General features: G+C 43.3%; 1 protein-coding gene across 1 annotated transcript in view; it reads left to right on the top strand.

The window, feature by feature from the left end:
• Positions 1 to 23,700, top strand: part of LOC122938623 (cytochrome P450 2F2-like) — a 201,258-nt gene that overhangs the window by 78,063 nt on the left and 99,495 nt on the right. The window contains exons 4-6 of the mRNA XM_044294272.1: positions 8,732 to 8,892; positions 12,241 to 12,414; positions 17,516 to 17,657. Of these exons, the coding sequence (XP_044150207.1) occupies positions 8,732 to 8,892; positions 12,241 to 12,414; positions 17,516 to 17,657 (477 nt within the window). The remainder of the gene's footprint in view (positions 1 to 8,731; positions 8,893 to 12,240; positions 12,415 to 17,515; positions 17,658 to 23,700) is intronic.

Genomic DNA, 23,700 nt, shown 5'->3' with positions numbered 1-23,700 from the left:
GAGTGGGCATGGATGTCTGAACTCTGTGAGGTTTTACGCAACTTTAAGGAATCAACACAGATGTAGAGATGTCGCGAACATAAAATTTTCCGGTCGCGAACGGCGAACGCGAATTTCCATGAATGTTCGCGAATGGGCGAACCGCCATAGACTTCAATAGGCAGGCGAATTTTAAAACCCACAGGGACTGTTTCTAGCCACAATAGTGATGGAAAAGTTGTTTCAAGGGGACTAACACCTGGACTGTGGCATGCCGGAGGGGGATCCATGTCAAAACTCCCATGGAAAATTACGTAGTTGATGCAGAGTCAGGTTTTAATCCATAAAGGGCATAAATCACTTAACATTCCTAAATTGTTTGGAATAACGTGCTTTAAAACATCAGGTATGATGTTGTATCGATCAGGTAGTGTAAGGGTTACGCACCGCAAACAGTCCATTTGCAAAACCGCAAACTCCCCATTTGCACAAGGTTGGATACCAAGCTAGCCATGTCCCGTTCCTTGCCCTCACTGACGTCATTGAAGGTCTATTCCTCCACCCAGCCACGTACAACACCAAGGGTCCCTGAAAAGTGACAACAAGCCCCCTGGGACGCCTGCTGTGGTTGGTTTTCCACCTCCTCAAAGCCACCTTCCTCCTCTGACTCCTCTTCTTCAGACTCCTCTCTCTGCGTTGCCGCAGGTCCAGCAATCGAAAACAAAAGGCTGCTTCTGATGGTGATGGTGACCACAACTCTTCCTCTTCATGCTCATCTATGGCCTGATCCAGCACTCTTCGCAGGGCACCCTCCAGAAAAAACGCATATGGGATGAGGTCGATGATGTTGCCTTTGGTTTGACTGACCAGGTTTGTCACCTCCGCAAAAGGACGCATGAGCCTACAGCCATTGTGCATGAGCGTTCAGTAATGCAACCAAAAAGTACCCCCCCTACCCAACCGCGATCCCTGTCCCTGAAAGCCAGCATTTCAAAATTACTGGCCTTTGAAATGCTGTCATTCCATCTGTTGGAGACGGAGAGTTTTAAAGGCCTGTCCCACAGTATGTCGTGCCCAGCCGCCACAACTTTTCAGGCGTGCCATTTCTTCATGCACAACCAAGTGGGGGACAAAATCAGGTGTGCACTGCATAACTCCATCTGTGGCAAGGTCCACCTAACTACAGATACGTTGACCAGTAAGCATGGTCAGGGACGTTATATCTCCATAACAGCACACTGGGTAAATGCAGTGGCGGCTGGGCCTGAGGCGGATAGCAGTTTGGCGCATGTCCTTCCACCACCGAGGACTGCAGGGAGCTTAATTTTGCTTCCTGTTGCTTCCTCCTCCTACTCCGCTTCCTCATCCTCTACCGCCTCCTCATCAATTCAGCGTAACACCTTTACCACCAACTTCAGCACAGCCAGGGGTAAACGACAGCAGGCAGTTTTAAAACTTATCTGTTTGGGGGACCCAAACCCCACACCGTGCAGGAGCTGTGGACGGGCCTTGAACAACAGAACAATGAGTAGTTGGTGCCATAGAAAAACACATGTTTGGTGCCAGTGAGCCTCAAGCCCGGCCTGGTGGTGTGTGATAATGGGCGAAATCTCGTGGCAGCTCTGGGACTAGCCGGTTTGACGCACATCCCTTGCCTGGCGCATGTGCTGAATTTGGAGGTCCCTTAAAAATTACCCAGATATGTCAGAGCTGCTGAATAAAGTGCGGGCCGTCTGTGCGGGCTTTCGGCGTTCTCACCATGCTGCTGCTCGTATGTCAGTGCTGCAGCATAACTTCGGCCTTTCCGCTCACCGCCTCATATGTAACGTTCCCACAACTCCACCTTGCACATGCAGGCCAGACTGTGCGAGCAGACGATAGTGGAGTTTCAGCTGCAGGACGCACAGGTAAATTGCTCTGCGGAACAGCACCACTTCACCACCAATGACTGGGCCTTCATGTGAGACCTGTGTTCCTTGTTGAACTGTTTTGAGTACTCCACCAACATGGCCAGTGCCGATAATGCCGTTCTCAGCGTTACTATCCCACTTCTATGCCTCCTTGAAAAAACGCTGTTGGCAATAATGGAAGAGGATGTGGCACAGGAGGAGGAGATGGAAGAGGGATCACTTCATAGGGTTTCCGGCCAGTCATTCACAAGTGGCTCCGAGAGTGGGTTCCTGCACCCACAAACGCCAGGTACACAATTTTCCAGCCAGGGCACAGTTCTGGAGGATGACGAGGTGGAGGATGAGGAGGAGGAGATGGAGGAGGAGGAACCATGTTCACAGCAGAGTGGCACCCAGACCAGCTCATGGCCATCACTGGCGCGTGGCTGGGGGGATACAGAGGACACAGACGATACACCTCCCAAAGAGGACAGCTTTTCGTTGCCTCAGCGCAGCCTGGCACACATGAGCGATTACATGCTGCAGTGTCTCTGCAATGACCGCCGAGTTGCCCACATTCTAACTTGTGCCAATTACTGGGTAGCCATACAGCTGGATCCCCTTTCCAAGGACTATGTACTGTCCTTAATTCCGTCACTGGAGCGTGATCGTAAGTTGCACGAATACAAGCGCACGCTGGTAGACGCGATGCTGGTGGCATTCCCACCTGACAGCGGGGGCACAGTGGAAGCACAAGGTGAAGGCAGAGGAGTAGGAAGAGGTTGCCAACGCAGCTGGGGCACCGCCAGCACCTCAGAAGGCAGGGTTAGCATGGCCGAAATGTGGAAAAGCTTTGTCAGCACGCCACAACAACCAGCACCACCAGCTAATATGGAACGTCTTAGCAGGAGGCAGCATTTCAGCAACATGGTGGAGCAGTATGTGTGCACACGCATACAAGTACTGAATGACGGGTCTGCGCCCTTCAACTTCTGGGTCTCCAAATTGGGCACATGGCCTGAGCTTGCCCTTTACGCCTTGGAGGTGCTGGCCTGTCCTGCAGCCAGTGTATAATCTGAACGTGTGTTTAGCACGGCATGGGGCGTTATCACAGACAATGTGGATTAGCTCACATTAATTAAAATGAACCAGGCATGGATCTCACAGGACTTGTTCGTACCTTGTGCAGAATAGACATGTATACCGGCATTAACCAGCCATCGTTATACAACAGAGCAATTGCTCATTGTTGTATTTTGGATATTTCACACTCTTTTGGAGTATACTCTAATTAAAACAAAAAACAATTAAAACAAAAAAAAATGTGTTGGCTACCTCGTCCTCCTCCACCGCCGCTTCCACCTACACCGCTACGTCCACCGCCTCCTCAAACTCTTACTCCATATGGACCTCCACCTCATAATCAAGTTTATTTTTTTTACATTTGTACGTATTTTATTTTATGTCATTTCACTAATTTGACTGTTAAATTTTCTGGTGAAATTCACCAATTTTTGGGTGTGATATACCCCTGCTCTACCTAGTTGACAGATAAAACATTTTTACTACTTTGTTACATATTCGGGTGAAATTCACAAATTTGTGGGTGTGATATACCCCGGCTGTACCTAGTAGACTGGTAAAAACATTTCACTAATTTGTCTGTTACATTTTCGGGTGAAATTCACCACTTTTTGGGTGTGATATACCCCGGCTGTACCTAGTAAACAGGTAAAAACATTTCACTAATTTGTCCGTTACATTTTCGGGTGATATTCACCAATTTTTGGGTGTGATATACCACTGCTATACCTAGTAGACAGATAACATTTCACTAATTTGTCTGTTATATATTCGGGTGAATATCACCACTTTTTGGGTGTGATATATCCCGGCTGTACCTATTAGACAGGTAAAAACATTTCACTAATTTGTCTGTTACATATTTTGGTGAAATTCACAGATTTTTGGGTGTGATATACCCCTGCTCTACCTAGTAGACAGGTAACATTTTATTAATTTGTCTGTTACATATTCGGGTGAAATTCACCAATTTTTGGGTGTGATATATCCCGGCTGTACCTAGTAGACAGGTAAAAACATTTCACTAATTTGTCTGTTACATTTTCAGGTGAAATTCACCAATTTTTGGGTGTGATATACCACTGCTATACCTAGTAGACAGGTTAAAAAAAATATTAATTTGTCTGTTACATTTTCGGGTGAAATTCACCCATTTTTGGCTGTGATATACCCCTGCTCAACCTAGTAGATAGGTTAATAAATTTCACAAATTTTTCTGTTACATTCTTGGGTGACATTTTACCATTTTTGCCTTGAATAAACCTCTGCTCTGCATAGGTGACAGGGACCGAAATTTATATTTCCGAAAGTTTTGGGGTGTACCCTAATTTAATAAAATAAATTTAAAACCAAAAAGCAGTGTATGCTACCTCCTTCTCCTCCACCGCCGCTTCCACCTACCCCGCTACATCCACCGCCTCCTCAACCTCCTACTCCATATGGACCTCGTCCTCCTAGATTAAAATTATAATTTTGTATTTTATGTTATTTAAAGTCATTTCCCTATCCACATTTGTTTGCAGAACACTTGCCATGCTCTTAACCACATCTTTACGACATTTGCAGCCTCTCTAGCCCTTTCCATGACATTTTTAGAGCCATTTCAGTGCTCAAATGTTCTGGTCTCCATTGACTTCAATGGGGTTCGGGGTCAAGTTCGGGTCAAGTTCGGGTCAAGTTCGGGTCCCGAACTCGAACTTTTTTGTGAAGTTCGGCTGAACCAGTTGAACCTGAACATCTAGGTGCCCGCTCAACTCTAATTACTATCTATTATACAAATAAATTAAAATTTGGAAACTTGCAAATTTTTCCAAATTTTTGGTAAATTTGGTATTTTTTTATAATTAAAAATGATTTTTTTTTTACTTAGTTTTACCACTGTTATGAAGTACAATATGTGATGAGAAAACATCTCAGAATGGCTTGGATAAGTAAAAGTGTTTTAAAGTTAATACCACATAAAGTGACCCATGTCAGATTTGCAAAAAAATGGCTCTGTCAGGAAGGGGGAAATGGCCCGGATGTGAAGTGGTTAAGGTCTGTCTCTCTATGTGAAAACTACAACTTCCTGTCAAGTCCTGATTTAAAGGGAACCTGTAACTGGGATTTTGTGTATAGAGCTGAGGACATGGACTGCTAGATGGCCGCTAGCATATCCGCAATACCCAGTTCCCATAGCTCTGTGTGCTTTTATTGTGTCACAAAAACGATTTGATACTTATGCAAATTAACCTGAGATGTGTCCTGTATGTGAAAGGACTCATCTCAGGTTAATTTGCATAAGTATCAAATCGTTTTTTTGACACAATAAAAGCACACAGAGCTATGGGAACTGGGTATTGCGGATGTGCTAGCGGCCATCTAGCAGTCCATGTCCTCAGCTCTGTACCCAAAATCCCGGTGACAGGTTCCCTTTAACTAGGCATAATAATAACTAACTCTGACCACTAGATGGCAGCAACATTGCAGTATAATTCCATTGCATACATTTACTTTCAACAATACGGGCAGAACAAGGTTTGATAGCCTATCTGCTCACACATCCCTCGATGGGTATATAAGGGGTGAGATAGGCTGTCTGCACACATATTTCTCTGTGGGTATATAAGGTAGGTGATAGGATTTCTGAACACACATCTCTCGGTGGGTAGATAAGGTTTTTGATAGGTTGAGATTAGTGTTGATCTAGCACAGGCATCCTCAAACTGCGGCCCTCCAACTGTTGTAAAACTACAACTCCCACAATGCCCTGCTGTAGGCTGATACCTGTAGGCTGTTCAGGCATGCTGGGAGTTGTAGTTTTGCAACAGCTGGAGGGCCACAGTTTGAGGATGCCTGATCTAGCACCAAACTGCTCAGGTGCTCTACTGAGCACCCATACACAATGGAAGTCATTGGGAGAACCCCAGGCACCCCCATCTCTGAAGAGGGCAGAGTGTCAGGTCTCTAGTTTAGCTTAGGAGTCCCTGCTCTGAATCCATATATAGCTATAGCCATATATGGAGTCAGTACTTGGGAACACTCCAGTGTATTTACATCTCATTTCTGAAAAGTTTCTGCCAGGATTCAAACTCCCAACCTTGTTTATTACAGGCAATGACCTTATAAACTCAGCTATAAAGCTGAATGTTAAACTGTGTCAGAAAAACCTCACAGTAGTTTCTGATGTAGTGAGTGAAATTCATTACATCAGAAACTACTATGAGGTATTTATGACACAGTTTTGCATTCAGCTTTATAGCTGAGTGGATAAGGTCCTTGCCTCTAATGTATAAGGGGTTGGGAGTTCAAATCCCACCAGAAACTTTTCAGAAATAGATATTAAATTACATTTAAATACACTAACTTGAGCAATGCACTCGAGCACACGCGGTGCCAAGCATAGTGATGCTCGAGCCGAACTGGTGTTCAGTTGAGCATACTCGATCAACACTATTAGAGATGAGAGAATTTCTTAAAAGTTAGATTTGGCTTATTCATCGAATTTCCCAATAAAATTTGTTTTGTGACGAATTACTTAGTCACGAAGCACATTTTTTTTGTAAGTAGCAGGTGCAATGACAGGGAGCTGCGATAGCGCTGCCCCCATTATTGTACCCCTCAGATGCCTCGTCCATACATGATGGTGTCATCTGAGTGTAAAATTAACAATAAAAAAATTAAATCAAACTTGCTGCCTCCATTTGCCCGCGACAGGCCGGACGCCGCCATCTTGCTTAAAAATCTCGGCCAAAATCCTGTGCGGCGCTAGATTACCTCATCACGCTGGCTGGTATGGTGTAATCTTGCGCCGCATGGGATTTCAGCTAAGATCTTCAAGCAAGATGGAGGCTGGGGGCCCGTCGTGAGCAAATGGAGGAGGAAATTTTGAAATGTTTTATACTATTTCAGGTTAAATCTATTCAATGACACGAAGCACGAGGAAATTCGGCTTCTAGGCGAATTGAATTTATCCTGAAATTCGGGACGAATTCCACTTTGTGGGATTCTATTTGCTCATCTCTAGTGATAGGGTCACATATCACACATATCCTTCAGTGGGTATATAAGTAGTGTTAAATATTCTAATATTTAGCTTCTCTTAATCCTTATTATGCTATCAGCCATACCTTCTTATTCATTAATATAGTTTTCTTATAAATACTTTTCTACCTATTATTAATATCTTATTTTTAAAATAAATCATTACCTATAACATACAATAAACAACATATAACAGACAGTCGCACAATGGCTGTATGCCAAAAGCCAGATATGTGCAAGACAACAACCTATCCATGAGACAGGCACAGTCAGCATACCTTACAATGGCAACCTTGTGCATTGTGAAACATTCAAAAGCAGCTCTTATTGACCAAGAGCCAGTAAGCCTCAAGGTTGCCTGAGTTGAATTGGATGGCTTGGGGGACCTGCGCACCTAAATCATTATCATTAGGGTGACAAAAATTTACTTTTTTTTGGGGGGGGGGGGGGTGGCTTATGAGGGCTGTATAAAAATATTCAGTTTTCGAATTGTCCTAAATTTATTCAATAACCTTTCTATACTGTTTTGTCATGTAAATCATTTGCAGAAACGTGTGCATATGGGAAAGACATGCAACTAGTGTTTTAGCTGAAAAACAAGGAAGATTCTGCTAATTTGCATGTCTTTCCCATATGCCCAAGTTTATTCAAATTAGTTAACATAACAAAACAGTATAGAAAGGTTATTGAATATAATATTTGGACAATTAGAAAGCAGAAAATGTTTACGTAGCAGTGAGAGAAGAGTTAGCTGGCATAATTTTTACCATTTTTGTCACCCTAATGATAATTATCTAGGTGCGCAGGTCCCCCAAGCCATAGAACTCAAATCAGGCAACTTTGAGGCTCACTGTTTTTAAGTCAGATGAGAGCCTGTTTTGAATGTCTCATAGTGTGCAAGACTGTATCTGTCTCATGAATAGGTTGTTAACTGTGGAGCCCCAGTTATGGGTTTTCAACACAGAGAAAGCCAGATATCCTTTAAAGGAAGGAAAACCAAGCAAAGCGGTGTCTGGAGATCTAAGACTAGCTCTACTGTGTTTGCTTCCACCTGCTGGTGAACCAGGTACATTACATGAACATTATTACAACATTATGAACAACGTTACATAACATTATTATAAAAGCACAGTGTTGAGGGACCTGGAAATAAATATATAGGCAACATACAGGTTAGACTATAAAAGATAGTAGCAAGGTGCAGAATTGGTAACACCACTCTGGGGTGTTACAAATGTGACATGTCACACTATGCTAGAAATGTCCAACATTGGCTTGAAGAGCATGATCAAAACTTCCAAGAACCACCCTGGCCGCCTCAATGGAGCATCTGAGGGGCTACCTCAATGGTCCTGTTCTCCGTATGGATCCTCCTCCATGCACTTTCTAGCAGCTGTGGGGTGCACTGCCGTCAGCATTGCTCCAGATATCTGTGACAACCTACCAAGACCTTATTAAGCCAGTCCCAGCCGTCTAGTTCTGCCCATACTGCACACGGTAGTTACTCTGGATATTAGCTCCTGGTCAGAATAATGGGACTCGACTATGTATATGCCCAAGCATAAAAACTCAGCCCCACCTAGTGGAAGAGGACCCAACTTCATATATGGAATATGAGAGGGATCTAAAAAAGCTTGTTGGTTGTTTTCCCTGTACCCAGTTCATTCTCACATACACACTCCTACAGTATAATGTGTGCAGCAGAGACTGTTGGTGACCGGAGGTCTCATTATATAACGCTCTTTCTCTCTCTACAGGAAAACCCTTCAACCCGAGCATGCTCCTGTCTTGCGCTGTGGGAAACATCATCAGTTCCTTGCTGTTTGGGGAGAAGTTTGATTACCAGGATGAGAAGCTGCAGGAAATTATCTTGGGTTCAGCCAGATATATGACAAATCTCTCTTCTCCACTCACCACGGTAGGCTCATTTTATGCTATTATCTTCCACTTTCTCCAGGTCATCAGGATAATTTTTAGTTAAAAGGGACCTGTAACTTTAAATCTTTTTATAATGTCGGCATATTGTAAGATGTTACAAAGCTTCCATGTATTACTATTTATGAGCGACCTCGAACAATCAGTCCTATAAACAGTTTCCAATAATGGAAAGACAGCAGCTCTCCGAAGTAACAGAGAGCGTCTCTGTATTCACTCCTATCGAGCTGGAGATAGACAGCTGGTGAATTATGAGACACATTGTGGATTCTTGCTATATAAGGAATGGATCCAGATTGGGCTTAGAAAATAGACGTGTCGTAAATGACTAATTATCACCGAGCAAAAAGACCAACACGAGGAACCAAGTAATCATAGTATCAGATCACATCTTTATTATACAGTCAATGTGGATAAAACATGCAATGCAAATATAGATGAAGGTAGACGCACATCTACGACACTGGGGTCTAGTAAGGTGAGACCACCCTCCAGAGGAAAAAGTCAATGTCTAAAAGCAGACATCTAACCACATCCTCAGGTACTAAATAATAGTATAGCACTAAGTAAATATACATAGGTTCAAATGATAGCAGAGGTATGGGGGTCGTGTGTATGTTGTTTGGTCAGTATACCTCCACTTCATTTGAACCTAAGCCCCAAGTATGGTCATAATCATGGTGTCACGAGAACCTCCTGTAACATAGGAAAAAAGCAGGTTGGCCAAATCAGACGTGACAGTTACAGCAGCACAGTCCTCTCTGCTCCCTCCCTGCTCTCATCACTGGGGTCAGTACTCAGGACAGGACACTGAATGGTCAGTAAAAGGACTCCTGTTACAGCCAGAAGCCTGGAGGACAGAGTGACCAGTGGGAACCGGGCATCAAAAATTAACCCCTACACTTCCCCAGACAACCAAGGATCCTGGCATTAACCCTTTAACTGCTCTAGGGTGATATTAACCATGAACCCTCGTTTTGCTCTTGTCTACCAGAGATGCAAACATTAACCCTTTCACTGACCTATACCTCCACAGATTGCATCATTAGCATCCCAACTGTCCTTGACCACCAGGAAGGAATCTGCTGCCCTAAGGGAAACAAACTATTGACTGATTATCTTACCAACATGTTGGATAACTTTCTTCAGCACTGGAGCTGATCGATACACAACGCGAGCTGATGAGTCCTCGTAATCATGAGGCCCCGGCTCTTAGCGTCTCCGCCATACTCCTTACTGCTGATTGTTGTGCAAACCGGATTCCAAAAAAGTTGGGACACTATACAAATCGTGAATAAATACTGAATGCAATGATGTGGAGGCGCCAACTTCTAATATTTTATTCAGAATAGAACATAAATCACAGAACAAAAGTTTAAACTGAGAAAATGTACCATTTTAAGGGAAAAATATGTTGAATCAGGATTTCATGGTGTCAACAAATCCCCCAAAAGTTGGGACAAGGCCATTTTCCCCACTGTGTGGCATCTCCCCTTCTTCTTACAACACTCAACAGACGTCTGGGGACCGAGGAGACCAGTTTCTCAAGTTTAGAAATAGGAATGCTCTCCCATTCTTGTCTAATACAGGCCTCTAACTGTTCCATCGTCTTGGGCCTTCTTTGTTGCACCTTCCTCTTTATGATGCACCAAATGTTCTCTATAGGTGAAAGATCTGGACTGCAGACCGGCCATTTCAGTGCCCGGATCCTTCTCCTACGCAGCCATGATGTTGTGATTGATGCAGAATGTGGTCTGGCATTATCTTGTTGAAAAATGCAGGATCTTCCCTGAAAGAGATGACGTCTGGATGGGAGCAGATGTTGTTCTAGAACCTGAATATATTTTTCTGCATTGATGGTGCCTTTCCAGACATGCAAGCTGCCCATGCCACACGCACTCATGCAACCCCATACCATCAGAGATGCAGGCTTCCAAACTGAGCGTTGATAACAACTTGGGTTGTCCTTGTCCTCTTTGGTCTGGATGACATGGCGTCCCAGATTTCCAAAAATAACTTCGAATCGTGACTCGTCTGACCACAGAACAGTCTTCCATTTTGCCACACTATATTTTAAATGATCCCTGGCCCAGTGAAAACGCCTGAGCTTGTGGATCTTGCTTAGAAATGGCTTCTTCTTTGCACTGTAGAGTTTCAGCTGGCAGCGGCGGATGGCGCGGTGGATTGTGTTCACTGACAATGGTTTCTGGAAGTATTCCTGAGCCCATTCTGTGATTTCCTTTACAGTAGCATTCCTGTTTGTGGTGCAGTGTCGTTTAAGGGCCCGGAGATCACGGGCATCCAGTATGGTTTTACGGCCTTGACCCTTACGCACAGAGATTGTTCCAGATTCTCTGAATCTTCGGATGATGTTATGCACAGTTGATGATGATAGATGCAAAGTCTTTGCAATTTTTCGCTGGGTAACACCTTTCTGATATTGCTCCACTATCTTTCTGCGCAACATTGTGGGAATTGGTGATCCTCTACCATCTTGGCTTCTGAGAGACACTGCCACTCTGAGAAGCTCTTTTTATACCCAATCATGTTGCCAATTGACCTAATTAGTGTTAATTGGTCTTCCAGCTCTTCGTTATGCTCAAATTTACTTTTTCCAGCCTCTTATTGCTACTTGTCCCAACTTTTTGGGGATTTGTTGACACCGTGAAAATTTGAATCAACGTATTTTTCCTTTAAAATGATACATTTACTCGGAATAAACGTTTGATCTGTCATCTACGTTCTATTACAAATAAAATATTGACATTTGCCATCTCCACATCATTGCATTCAGTTTTTATTCACAATTTGTTTAGTGTCCCAACTTTTTTGGAATCCGGTTTGTAAAAAAAAATATGGAAACTAGTGCCAGGATGGTGGAGAAACCTGGGACCTCACAAGCTTTTCAATGCAATAATTTACCTAAACGGCTGAGTTAAAAAATGGGGCCGAGCAGTTTATGCAGCCCTTAGTTATGGCAGCACCAGTGGTGACAGATCCCAGTCAGTCATTAACTCTTTCCCTGTTCTAGATCACCAGGGTCACAGCCATTAACCACTTATCATAGACTTCTGGGATCTTTCTATGAACTCATTAACTACTATAGCTAACTATGGCTAATTATTGGATGTTATACAATAATATTTACCACTGGTTTGGGTTGCCCAGTTTAGAGGGAACAGTGTCAAGAGACCTCACTGTCCACTGAGGACCTACGACACCTTAGAGGGAATATTGCTCCTGAAGGGCTTTCATGTCTTCTCGATTTCTTGGACTCTTGATTTTTATATGTAATCCTCATGTTGATCTTTTCTTCTTGGCTTCTCTACAGCTCTGCAATATTGTCCCAGTTCTTCTGAAGATCCCGTTTATCAGAAATAAAGTCTCTAAAGACTTTAAAGCTATAGAGAGGCTTGTGACCAAATCGGTGGAGCATCACAAAGAGACTTTGAATCCAAAATCACCACGGGATTACATAGACCATTTCCTACTGAAGATAAAGGAGGTAACAGGATTCATCATGGTCTACTAAGAGGATACAGCTTATATGACCTCAAACTGTTGCTTAATTCATTTTCCTGCAATTGTATATTCATTTACAGCCCGTGTTGCTCTTCTGAGGTGCATTTACAATTGTAAAGGCCTCACAGCTGAAAATCCTCAGTATTCCCTGCTTGTTCAGTAAGAGGTAAACACCAAAGAGGGTTGTCTGAGTTAATTATAATTTTTTTTTTTTTTAAAAAGGCAGAGATACTATTATAATAACAAGAAAAAAAAATATGCTCACCCCTTGCATTCCAGCTCTGCCACTCCTATCCTTCCCATCACTCCAAACATGAGATTATGTCTTGGCTGCAGTGATGATCTTGTAATGATGCCTTTAGTATTTGCTCATACCAATCACTGTTTCCAAGTCCTAACAATGGCCCTTGGTAATGTGGCAGTGAAGCAGTGGCATATTGGTGCCACTAAGATAATGAGTCTCACCCAAGGAAAGCTGGGTGAGAAAAAAATAGTCTAAGGAAGTTGGGTTTTTCCTCTGTTCCTCAGACGGCTGGGTTGCTAATGTGGCTTAGTTAGCAGTCATCTGAAGAGCTCAGCTAAATATGGACTAAACCCTTCCAACACAGCTCCCAGTCTAAGAAAGACCCAGGCAGTGCTGAGGTCTGTGGGAGCTGAAGCAGCACCAGACATATAGTATCAACTCTGAAATGCAATTTGGGGACACTGGGTGGTAGACTCAGGTCCTGGTAGTTAGGGAGAACTACTGTCTAGTAAGTAGTCAGACGCCCTAGGATTTGTTTTGTACCCTGTGTTAAAAATGTACACTAGGCTGCATGGACTTGGGTGCTAGGAACTTCGGTTATGTCGGTAGAGTAAGGTAGCAGAAATCTGGTGCGACCCATTCATTTGAATGGGTCGGCAATCTGTGAGATGCGGTGTGGAATGGAGGCACGGATCCGAAACCCACAGAAACACTATGGAGTGCTTCAGTGGGTTTTCATTCCGAGCCTCCACACTGCCTGGGTCTTTCTTAGACTGGGAGCTGTGTTGGAAGGGTTTAGTCCATATTTAGCTGAGCTCTTCAGATGACTGCTAACTAAGCCACATTAGCAACCCAGCCGTTTGAGGAACAGAGGAAAAACCCAACTTCCTTAGACTATTTTTTTCTCACCCAGCTTTCCTTGGGTGAGACTCATTATCTTAGTGGCACCAATATGCCACTGCTTCACTGCCACAGTACCAAGGGCCATTGTTAGGACTTGGAAACACTGATTGGTATGAGCAAATACTAAAGGCACCATTACAAGATCATCACTGCAGCAAAGACATAATGCCGGAGTGGTGACTAGAAGTAGACCTACCAGAATGACCAGGGTGCAAAGAGTATTAGGCAAGCCGGATCAGGACCAGGAGAGATGAATAGCGCTAAAATAGCAGACAAGGGGTTAATCCAGAAACTAGCCACAGTAAAAATACCAGGAAGATCAGTAGAAGTTAATCCTGAAACAAGCCAAGATCAATACAGTGTGTTAACAAGCAGGTCTTAAAGGCTATTTACACCTTTGGGGGCCTTTTTTGTGTTCATTTTGAACTAAAAATAATTTTTTCAATTGGTCTTTTAAAAAAAATATGGAAACCTTTTTTCTGTACATAGCTGAGATGCTCTAGAAGCAGCCTCTGGATTTTCTCTCTTTTCCCTAAGTTGGAGAGCTGATGGACTCCTTATCTCTGCTCTCTGACAAACACTCATTATAACTCAAGCCTTATCTTACTGATAAGAATGTGGCTTACATAAGTGTTTATGGCCTCTTAGTAGTTTAGAGATAAGGTTTATTAGATGACCCACAATAGCGGACAAGAATAGGCATTTTCTAATAAAGTGCTGACCATGTGCACATGGCCGGTGTCAGTGTTATGAGAATCCGCAATTTTCGGATCCGCAAAACACTTACGGACGTGTGAATGGACCCTAAAAGTGAACGTACCAGTCACATAGTTAGGAAAACAGTTAACCCTTTGCAACAGAACGGTTTAATATTTTTAAAAAATGCCAATTGAAAATATGATTTTTGGACAAAAATGAGTACAATGAAATCATAAACAACGATTGCCTCCGAAGGTGTACATAGACCTTAAGTTCTAGTACAAAGTACAGACTATGTGTAGCTGAGCCAGGATACTATATATGCAAGACTGAGTAGAAGATTGGAATCCCCTGCCTAACTCTAGAATTAGATGCTCAGCTGGGAACCAGTTTTGCTCGACTTCTATTTGACTAGCTAGGGTTTGACTGGTTGGCCTTGCAACCCTCCCAGCACAGCCATGACAGAATTGTGTCTAATCTCCTGACAATAAGACAGTGGCCCTCAAATTCCAAGATGGGAATAAAGTCAATGGACTCAGAGACATAATGATAGGGATTGTGCGCGCCCACTGGAGACCATGATGACAAAATCTCTAAAGTGCTACTGCATGTGTTGGAGCTATCTAAGCAAGAGAAATAAAAATAATATTAATTAGTCAAGACTCTGGAAACAAAATGCTCAGAGCTAATGCTACACCTGGCGAAGAGGCACAGAAACTGAAAGTGTTTTAAGGCATAATAACTAAAACCCTCCCAACAAACACCAGACTAAGCAAACTGATTATAGAACCAGACATAGTGCTGGATCAAACAAAGTCATCGAGAACCTGGGAAGAGATCCCTGTTGTTCATAATAGGCTTGTCCATGTATTGCACATGATCACTGTCTGAGTATTATACGGCACAAAAGACTGATACCTGTGATTGGCTGCAGTTGTCACGTGTAGTATAGGTACACATCACTGCTGTAGTCTACAAAATATATCCTAGAGGAAAGAGCTGCAGTGCTGGAATAGATGGGGTCCTGGTAGGTCCATGTCCTTAAAGGGAGTCTGTCAGCAGATTTACCCCTTTTTAACAGTTGCCATACCGCTGTAGCCGCAAAACAGACGATTAACACGGTACCTTTATATGCTTTGGTGGACTTTTAAATATGCCAAAAACGAACTTTGATGAGGGCTCGCAAGTGCCCAGGGCGGAGTCCACCGTGTTGGAGCCCAGGCAGCTCTGCCTCTTCGGCTCTTATCCCCGCCCAGCATCCTCCTCTGCTCGCCTATCTGTTGTCTCTCCCCCTCAGCGAGATCCCGCGCCGACGCGATGACTTGCTTGGTCGGGGCATGCGCATAAGCTACTGCGATGCCGTGTCAGCAATGGGCATGGCAGTGCGCATGCCCCGACCAAGCAAGTCATCGCGTCGGCGCGGGATCTCGCTGAGGGGGAGAGACAACAGATAGGCGAGCAGAGGAGGAGGTATGGCAACTGTTAAAAAGGGGTAAATCTGCTGACAGACTCCCTTTAATATTCTGCTGGTTGACCTCTTGAGCTTTCTGACAACAGCTTAGCTGAGCTCCTAAGGCCTCTTTCACACTTGCGTTGTCCGGATCCGGCGTGTACTTCACTTGCCAGAATTACACGCCGGATCCGGAAAAACGCAAGTGAACTGAAAGCATTTGAAGACGGATCCGTCTTAGCTTAAGGCCGGATCCGGATCAATGCCTTTCAATGGGCATTCATTCCGGATCCGGCCTTGCGGCAAGTGTTCAGGATTTTGGGCCGGAGCAAAAAGCGCAGCATGCTGCGGTATTTTCTCCTTCCAAAAAACGTTCCGGTCCTGAACAGAAGACATCCTGATGCATCCTGAACGGATTTCTCTCCATTCAGAATGCATTAGGATAAAACTGATTCTTCCGGCATAGAGCCCCGACGACGGAACTCTATGCCGGAAGAAAAGAACGCAAGTGTGAAAGAGCCCTAAGATGCATAATATGACTGTATCTCGAAAAAAGTTTCCCCAAGCTCCACATTTTGTCCTGGCCGGGCCCATGCTGCAAACCGCAAAATACTGTCCGCAATGAACAGGCACCGACCGTGGGGCAGCCGAATGGGGTCTGCGATCCGCATCCGATGGTTCGCACCGCCAAAAAGTAGTGCATGCACTACTTTTTGCGGTGCGGAGGCTGGGAAAGAAAACCCACTGAAGCACTCCGTAGTGTTTCTGTGGGTTTCGGATCTGTGCCTCCATTCCACACCGCATCTCACGGATTGCCGACCCATTCAAATGAATGGGTCCGCATCCGTGATGCAGGATCCACATGGCCGGGGCCCGTGTATTGTGGACCCGCCGTATGCAGGCAAAAATACACCACGGCCAGGCAATGGCCGTGTGCATGAGCACTAACAGACACACCCGGCTTCATGCTGCAGACTTTTAAATGCAATCGTGGACATGGGCCACATGCAAACCCCGGAGTGGATCGTGGGGAGTAAGCACCCACCCAGCTCTTTGCTTACTCCCAGTAAAAGCCAGGCCCGGAATAGCTGAAACCAGAGCGTCCATTATCTATCCTAGTGGACGCACAAACTTATGGTTTTTACTCCACAAGGCCGGGTACCTTGGTGGCATGTCTCAGGTGCACCACAGCAAACCACAATATGCATCTCCTTAGCAGGTTTCCTGCACCTTTCTCGGAGATACATATCCTCCTTCATATATGGTCACTGTCACTGCCTTACAGTATATACAGGTGTCCAGCATGAAATCAACAGATGGACAAATGATTTCTATTAGGCTACAGGAACACGACCACGCGTATTTTGCAGTTTGCAAATTGGGGATCTGCAGAACACGGAACTGGTCGCCCATTGTAGAAATGCCTATTCTTGTCCGCAAAACGGAAAAGAGTAGGACATGTTCTATTTTTTTTTGCCGGACCATGGACCAGGACAATGGATGCATCTTTTGTGGCCCCATTGAAGTGAATGGAATGGGTCGCATCTTGGGGGGGGGGGGGGGTGGACCTAAACAACGATTGTGTATTATACTGTAGTAATGATAACCTACAAGCCCTCGGATTACCCTACCTTCTGTCAGACGAGGTCAGCGGGTCCTGGTACTTGGTTTGCCTGGCGCTGACACTGCTCCTGAAGAAGAGCATATTTATAATGTCAATTATACCATAATAAAGGCATGTCTAGTATAATAATCATATTCCTGACTGGATGTTTTTTGCCTCCTCAGGTGAAACATGAGATGGATCCAGATTTTTGTGACACCAGTCTCGTCATGGTGGTTGTAGGACTTTTGACATCAGCAACTGAAACATTGGGTTCCACCCTAAAATTCATGATAATGCTAATAGCCCATTATCCAGATGTGCAAGGTATGGACATCACTGACCCTGTGCTTAGACCTTCTTAGGGCTGTATACACCAACAGATTATGTGAACAATATCTGGCCAATTAGACCAATAGCTGGTGTGTATAACAAAAGATCTGTGTGTGAAATTGGTCATCTGACCAATGATTGGTCAGAAAATCTGTCAGGTTATCTGAGTTCACATCTGTTTAATTTTACGCTATTCCTTTCGATCAGAAAAACTGAAAAATGTATCAGTTTTAATCCCCAGATATTTGAGAATTCGGCCATTTTGAGCATCATTTGAGAATTCGGCCATTTTGAGCATCATTTGTGCACAGTCTATGTCAGTTCCTTCAGGTTTCCGTTATTATAAAAAGCCCAAAATAAAAAAAAAACACCTTTCAGCCATGTTTCTAAGTCAATTAATAATGAATCGAAATGGAAGGTTTCTTATTCTATTTTACTATTCCTTTGCTGGAAAAAAAATAACGGAAGGAACAGTCAAAGCTGATGTGAACTCATTCTTAGTGCATGAACCAAATAAAAATGATGCAGGATAATAGAGAAATCAAGACACCCTCAGAACTTTGCAAATCAAAAAAAGATGTCTAGACCCTAGATAAATTGGATCTTTACAGCCATGAACCCCATGAGGCTTGAACTGTGGCTGGCACAGTGTCGCCACCAGATCTTTGAGAAGTTCTGATAGACGTTCTTCAGTACCTCCTGCATGATTTTCTTTTGTTTTGCTTTCATTTTGACATCTCTCCTTCCTCTCCCAGCTGTCATCTATTAGCAGTGATTGCCTCCCTATATATCTCCTACCCATACTGCCTCACCTTGCAGTTTATATTGCATCCTGGATTGTGTTCTCTGCTGGAAGTTGCTACAGCTGGGTTTTCAGATAAGTCTATTTCTGTATTTGTTGTTTTCCTGTTGGCTTGGTTCTAGGTGACCCTGACTCCCTCCGTATTAAGTGCAGGGAGCTGGTGGTCGTGTCCCCTCACTATTATAGGGTTTGCAGGTGTCATTCAGTCTAGGTACGTGGACATGCAACCTTCTATCACTGAGATCTTTGCATGGGCTGAAAAGACAAGGAGAGCTTCAGGGCTTTAATAGGGGTCACCCTTTTGTTCCTTAGTTTTGGATCAAGCCAGTCGGATCCTTATTTGTAACTTATTGTTTTCTGTTACACCATACGTGACACACAAATGGGGTAGTAATTATTCACAGTAGTGCTCTCCGGGCCATGCAGTGATGGGAGGGGAGCATCCTTTAATCTCTCTAGGGCAGTGATGGCTAACCTCCGGCACTCCAGCTGTGTTGAAACTACAACTCCCAGCATGCTCCATTCATTTCTATAGAGTTCTGAGAACAGCCAAGCAAGTGTTCATCCTGGAAGTTGTACCACAGCTTGAGTGCCGAAGTTTAGCCATTACAGCATGGGGCACCGTCTTGTTCTGGGGGTGCTCTACCTAGTGGTAGTGGAGGAGCCCTTGGTGTTAGGTTTTAGGGGAACAAAGCAGTGGTCCCATGTATAGGCTGTGTAATGCATTCTATTTTGCTGCAGACCGTGTTGCAATGCAGAGATGAGACTGGTTTTATTCCGACAAGTTTGCTTTACTTTACTGCCGCAGTTGGTAGACGGTTCACACAAGCTCTGTTCATATTGAAATCAATCTTTACAGTTTGCATATGCTAGTTCCCAAGGTTGTGTATAGGATACAGCAGGCCAAGTAATAGTTCTGAGTCGTTGTCTATATAGCCTGTACACTCTTCTTAAATCCGGCAAAGGGGTGCAGCTTCTCTCTCACACAAGAATTATGTCTCTCTAAATATGGGCACTACAATGCCCAGCTCTACTATCTCTTATTCAATATTACTGCAGTTCTCACTGTGGGGACAGTTTTGTGTAGCAGGAGGCCTGAAGTATATCTCCCCCACCATTATGCAGTGAAATCCACAGGGCTGGCATCTCCCTGTTTACTGCTGCTTCTGAGCTCTCCTCAGACACAGCCTAAAGCTACAATACATATTCACTCCCATGAATTGCTCTCCCATCTCACTCCTGGCTATCCCATACACATACATGTTTGGCTCAGACAAATGTTTCTGTGTGCTATGGGGAGATAGTAGAAGGCCGCTGCCAGACACTTCTTGTGGCGGCTTATCTCCCAGGAGAACAAAAAAGAAAATTTTAATTTATGATAAATTATAAGACTGACAATACAAATGTATTTCTGACATTAAGGATGGGCGAGCCACTTGCTGTTTTTCAGACAGCAGACAAACCAGAATGTAGGACATGTAGCACCATTTTAGATGTACATGTTGGTGGGGGAAAAGCACTAGGGAGGAAGGAAAAAGGGTCTCACATGACCTTGAGTTGAAGGACTTACCCTGATTGACTCCCAGGCTGACAGACGGCCTGGATGAGCCAATCAGTGCTACAGCAGGCAGGAAGGTGCTTCAGCAGAACGTCATTCTGTGCTGGGCTGTGAACGAGGGTGGTTGGGCGTTACAGTATCTGCCAGAAAAGAAATCTTAGGGAGTGGATTTAATTAAGCAGCATATATACGTGATTACTGCATTAATACACAAGGAGTAGCAGCAATCTGACTGTCAGTGTTAACGTGAAATTAAGTATCACGCCTCAATCATCCATGTCCGTCTATTTAGTTTCCACGCGGTTGGAAAGGAAAGTATGCTTCGGGTTGTTGTCCTGCTGAAACACTATGTCATCCTTTTCATACCCATAGTACTTGTGTACAAAGTAACTCGTCTTGTAGTATACTCACATTTCGCTCAGCCATGAAATCACTATCGATCCTGGTCAAGTATCCAACTCGAGCTCATGCTTGTTATGACAATATTGAAGTCAAGGCTTCTTCACCATTTTTCAGGCCTCCATTCGAGACTTGTGTTTCATGGTGGTTGCATGGACATCTGTGATCTCACTATTATAAAAAACATATGAGCCACCTCCACTGCCGTGTTTGTCGCACCAGAACTGATAGACCTTATGATGAGCTGACTTGTTAACTCCGATAATTTGCCTGGACATCAACCTCTTGGCTTTGGAATGCATGGACTGCATTTTGTTTTCTTCCAACTGTCATGTAGTTTGGCTATTTTCTTGGCTGAGATACTGCTATCGATGAGCTGGATGATGCTGTTTCTCTTTTCTTGGGAAATCTTCTTCATGGCATCAAACCAGTGACCTTTCATTTTAGAAACAACCTAAAAACACACTGAGCTATTAGGGGATGTGAGAACATGTTTTAATTTGTAGTATACAAGAAGATAAAGATTGTTCCACCAAAAGGTGCAAAACAGTAACAATGCAGTTACATAACAAGAATCTGCATAACTAATCATATGCTTAATAGTTACTAGTCCAATTTTTGTATGAGATAGCTAAGATGATGGTAGTCCAGTGTTTAAAGCTGTAGTGGATGGTGAGATATGGAGCCTGAAAGTCAAAAGTTCAAAACAATGTTACCCTTTTGCACATCAGTGTATACATGATTACTACATCAATACACAAGGTGAAGCAGCAATCTACTTGTGAGTGTTAAAGTGAAACTGAGTGTGAGATCTGGCCTTTAGTCTTCCATTAATGTTCATTAATTTCTCCATGCGGTTACAATATATTTTTTTTTTAGGGGTTTCATTTAATTAAGCCGCATATATACATGACTACTGCAGTAATACACAGGGTAGTGCACAACATTACCTGAAAGGCCCCAAAATTTCCAGGCTCCGGAATAGTTCCAAATGAAAGATGCAGAGCCAGAATGTGGGTTGGAGCAGCAACAACAATCTGTCCAGTAGTAGTAGTAGGCCGCAGTTGTCCCTGTTGGCTTCAGAAAGGCGCAACATTATAGTTGAGGAGATAGAGAATGAGATTATGGATCTCTTTGGCAGACCGCAAAGTGAGGCAGTATGGGAGGGAATATAAAAGAAGACGATTAGTCTAAATAAGGGACACCTGGCAGAAGGAAAGGAGATGAAAGTGAAACCAAAACAAAGAACGTCATACAAGAGGTAGAGAAAAACATCTGCCAGACCTTCTCACAGAACTGGCGGTGACAGTTGGCTACCTCGTCCTCCTCCACCGCCAGTTCCACCTACACCGCTACGTCCACCAGCTCCTTAAACTCCTACTCCATATGGAACTACACCTCATAAATCAATTATTTTTTGTATTTTTGGGTGTGATATACCCCGGCTGTACCTAGTAGACAGGTAAAAACATTTCCCTAATTTATCTGTTACATTTTTGGGTGAAATTCACAAATTTTTGGGTGTGAAGTACCACAGCTATACCTAGTAGACAGGTTAAAAAAAAATATAGTTTGTCTGTTACATTTTCAGGTGAAATTCACCAATTCCTGGGTGTAATATACACTCCTCTACCTAGTTGACAGCTTAATAAATTTCAATAAATTTTCAGTTACATTCTTGGGTTGACATTTTACAATTTTGGACGTGAATAAACCCCTGCTCTGCAGAGGTGACAGGGAATAACATTTTAGAAATTCTTCTTTAACCCCTTAATGACCCAGGACGAGAATGCTCCGATCAGCAGCAGAGATCCGGCTGCATCCACAAGCATCGGCGATAACGCCAATGCCGGTGGATTAACCCCTCATATGCCGCAGTCAGCGCTGACCGCGGCATATGGGAGGTTTGCGCTCCCCCACCTGATGCATCGGGTCCCTGCGCTGCTGTGGCGGGGACTCGATGGATGCCATGGCAGCCCCAAGCCATTCCAAGGCTTGGGGCCTGTCATGTACTGAAGCCTAAGAGGCCCAACCCCCAGGCTGGGTCACCTAGGCAACTGTTAGCGTCTTACAGTATAAGACACTAACAGTTCAATACAGCACAATACAGATGTATTGTGCTGTATTGAAACAAGGATCAGACCCTGTCCCATAGTAGGACAAAAAAAAGGGAAAAAAATAAAAGTTTTACAAAAAAATTTAGTTTCAAGTAAAAAAAATAATATTAAAGTGTTCTTTCAAAAAATAAAGTAAAAAAAATTGCAAAAAAATAAGGAAAAAAATATAGACATATTAGGTATCGTCGCGTCCATATCAACCAGCTCTATGAAAATATCACATGACCTAACCCCTCAGATGAACACCGTAAAAAATAAATAATAAAAACTGTGCTAAATAAACAATTTTTTTGTCACCTTACATCACAAAAAGTACAACAGCACGATCAAAAAGGCGTACGCCCACCAAAATAGTACCAATCTAACCGTCACCTCATCCTACAAAAAATGAGCCCCTACCTGAGACAATCGCCCAAAAAAAAAAAAAAACTATGGCTCAGAATATGGAGACACTAAAACATCATTTATTTTTTTTAAAAGCTGTTATTGTGTAAAACGTACATAAATAAAAAAAAAGTATACATATTAGGTATCTCCGCGTCCATATCGACCGGCTCTATAAAAATATGACATGACCTAATCCCTCAGGTGAACACCGTAAAAAATAAAAAAAATAAAGTGTGCTAAATAAACCATTTTTTGTCACCTTAGATGACAAAAAGTGTAATAGCAAGCGATCAAAAAGTCATATGCACCCCAAAATAGTGCCAATCATACCGTCATCTCATGCCACAAAAATCTTCCCCTACCAAACATAATCGCCCAAAAACTGAAAAAACTATGGCTCTTAGACTATGGAAACACTAAAACATGTTTTTTTTGTTTCAAAAATGAAATCATTGTGTAAAATTTACATAAATAAAAAAATTGTATACATATTAGGTATCGCTGTGTCCGTGACAACCTGCTCTATTAAAATATCACATGATCTAACCTGTCAGATGAATGTTGCAAATAACAAAAAAAAAACTGTGCCAAAAAAGCTATTTCTTGTTACCTTGCCCTACAAAAAGTGTAATATAGAGAAACCAAAAATCATATGTACCCTAAACTATTACCAACAAACTTCCACCCTATCCCGTAGTTTCTAAAATGGGTTCACTTTTTTGGAGTTTCTACTCTAGGGGTGCATCAGAGGGGCTTCAAATGGGGGCTTCAAAT

The sequence above is a fragment of the Bufo gargarizans genome, chromosome 5 (genome assembly GCF_014858855.1).
Source record: "Bufo gargarizans isolate SCDJY-AF-19 chromosome 5, ASM1485885v1, whole genome shotgun sequence".
NCBI lineage: Eukaryota > Metazoa > Chordata > Amphibia > Anura > Bufonidae > Bufo > Bufo gargarizans.
This window is presented reverse-complemented; position numbering and strand designations above follow the sequence as displayed.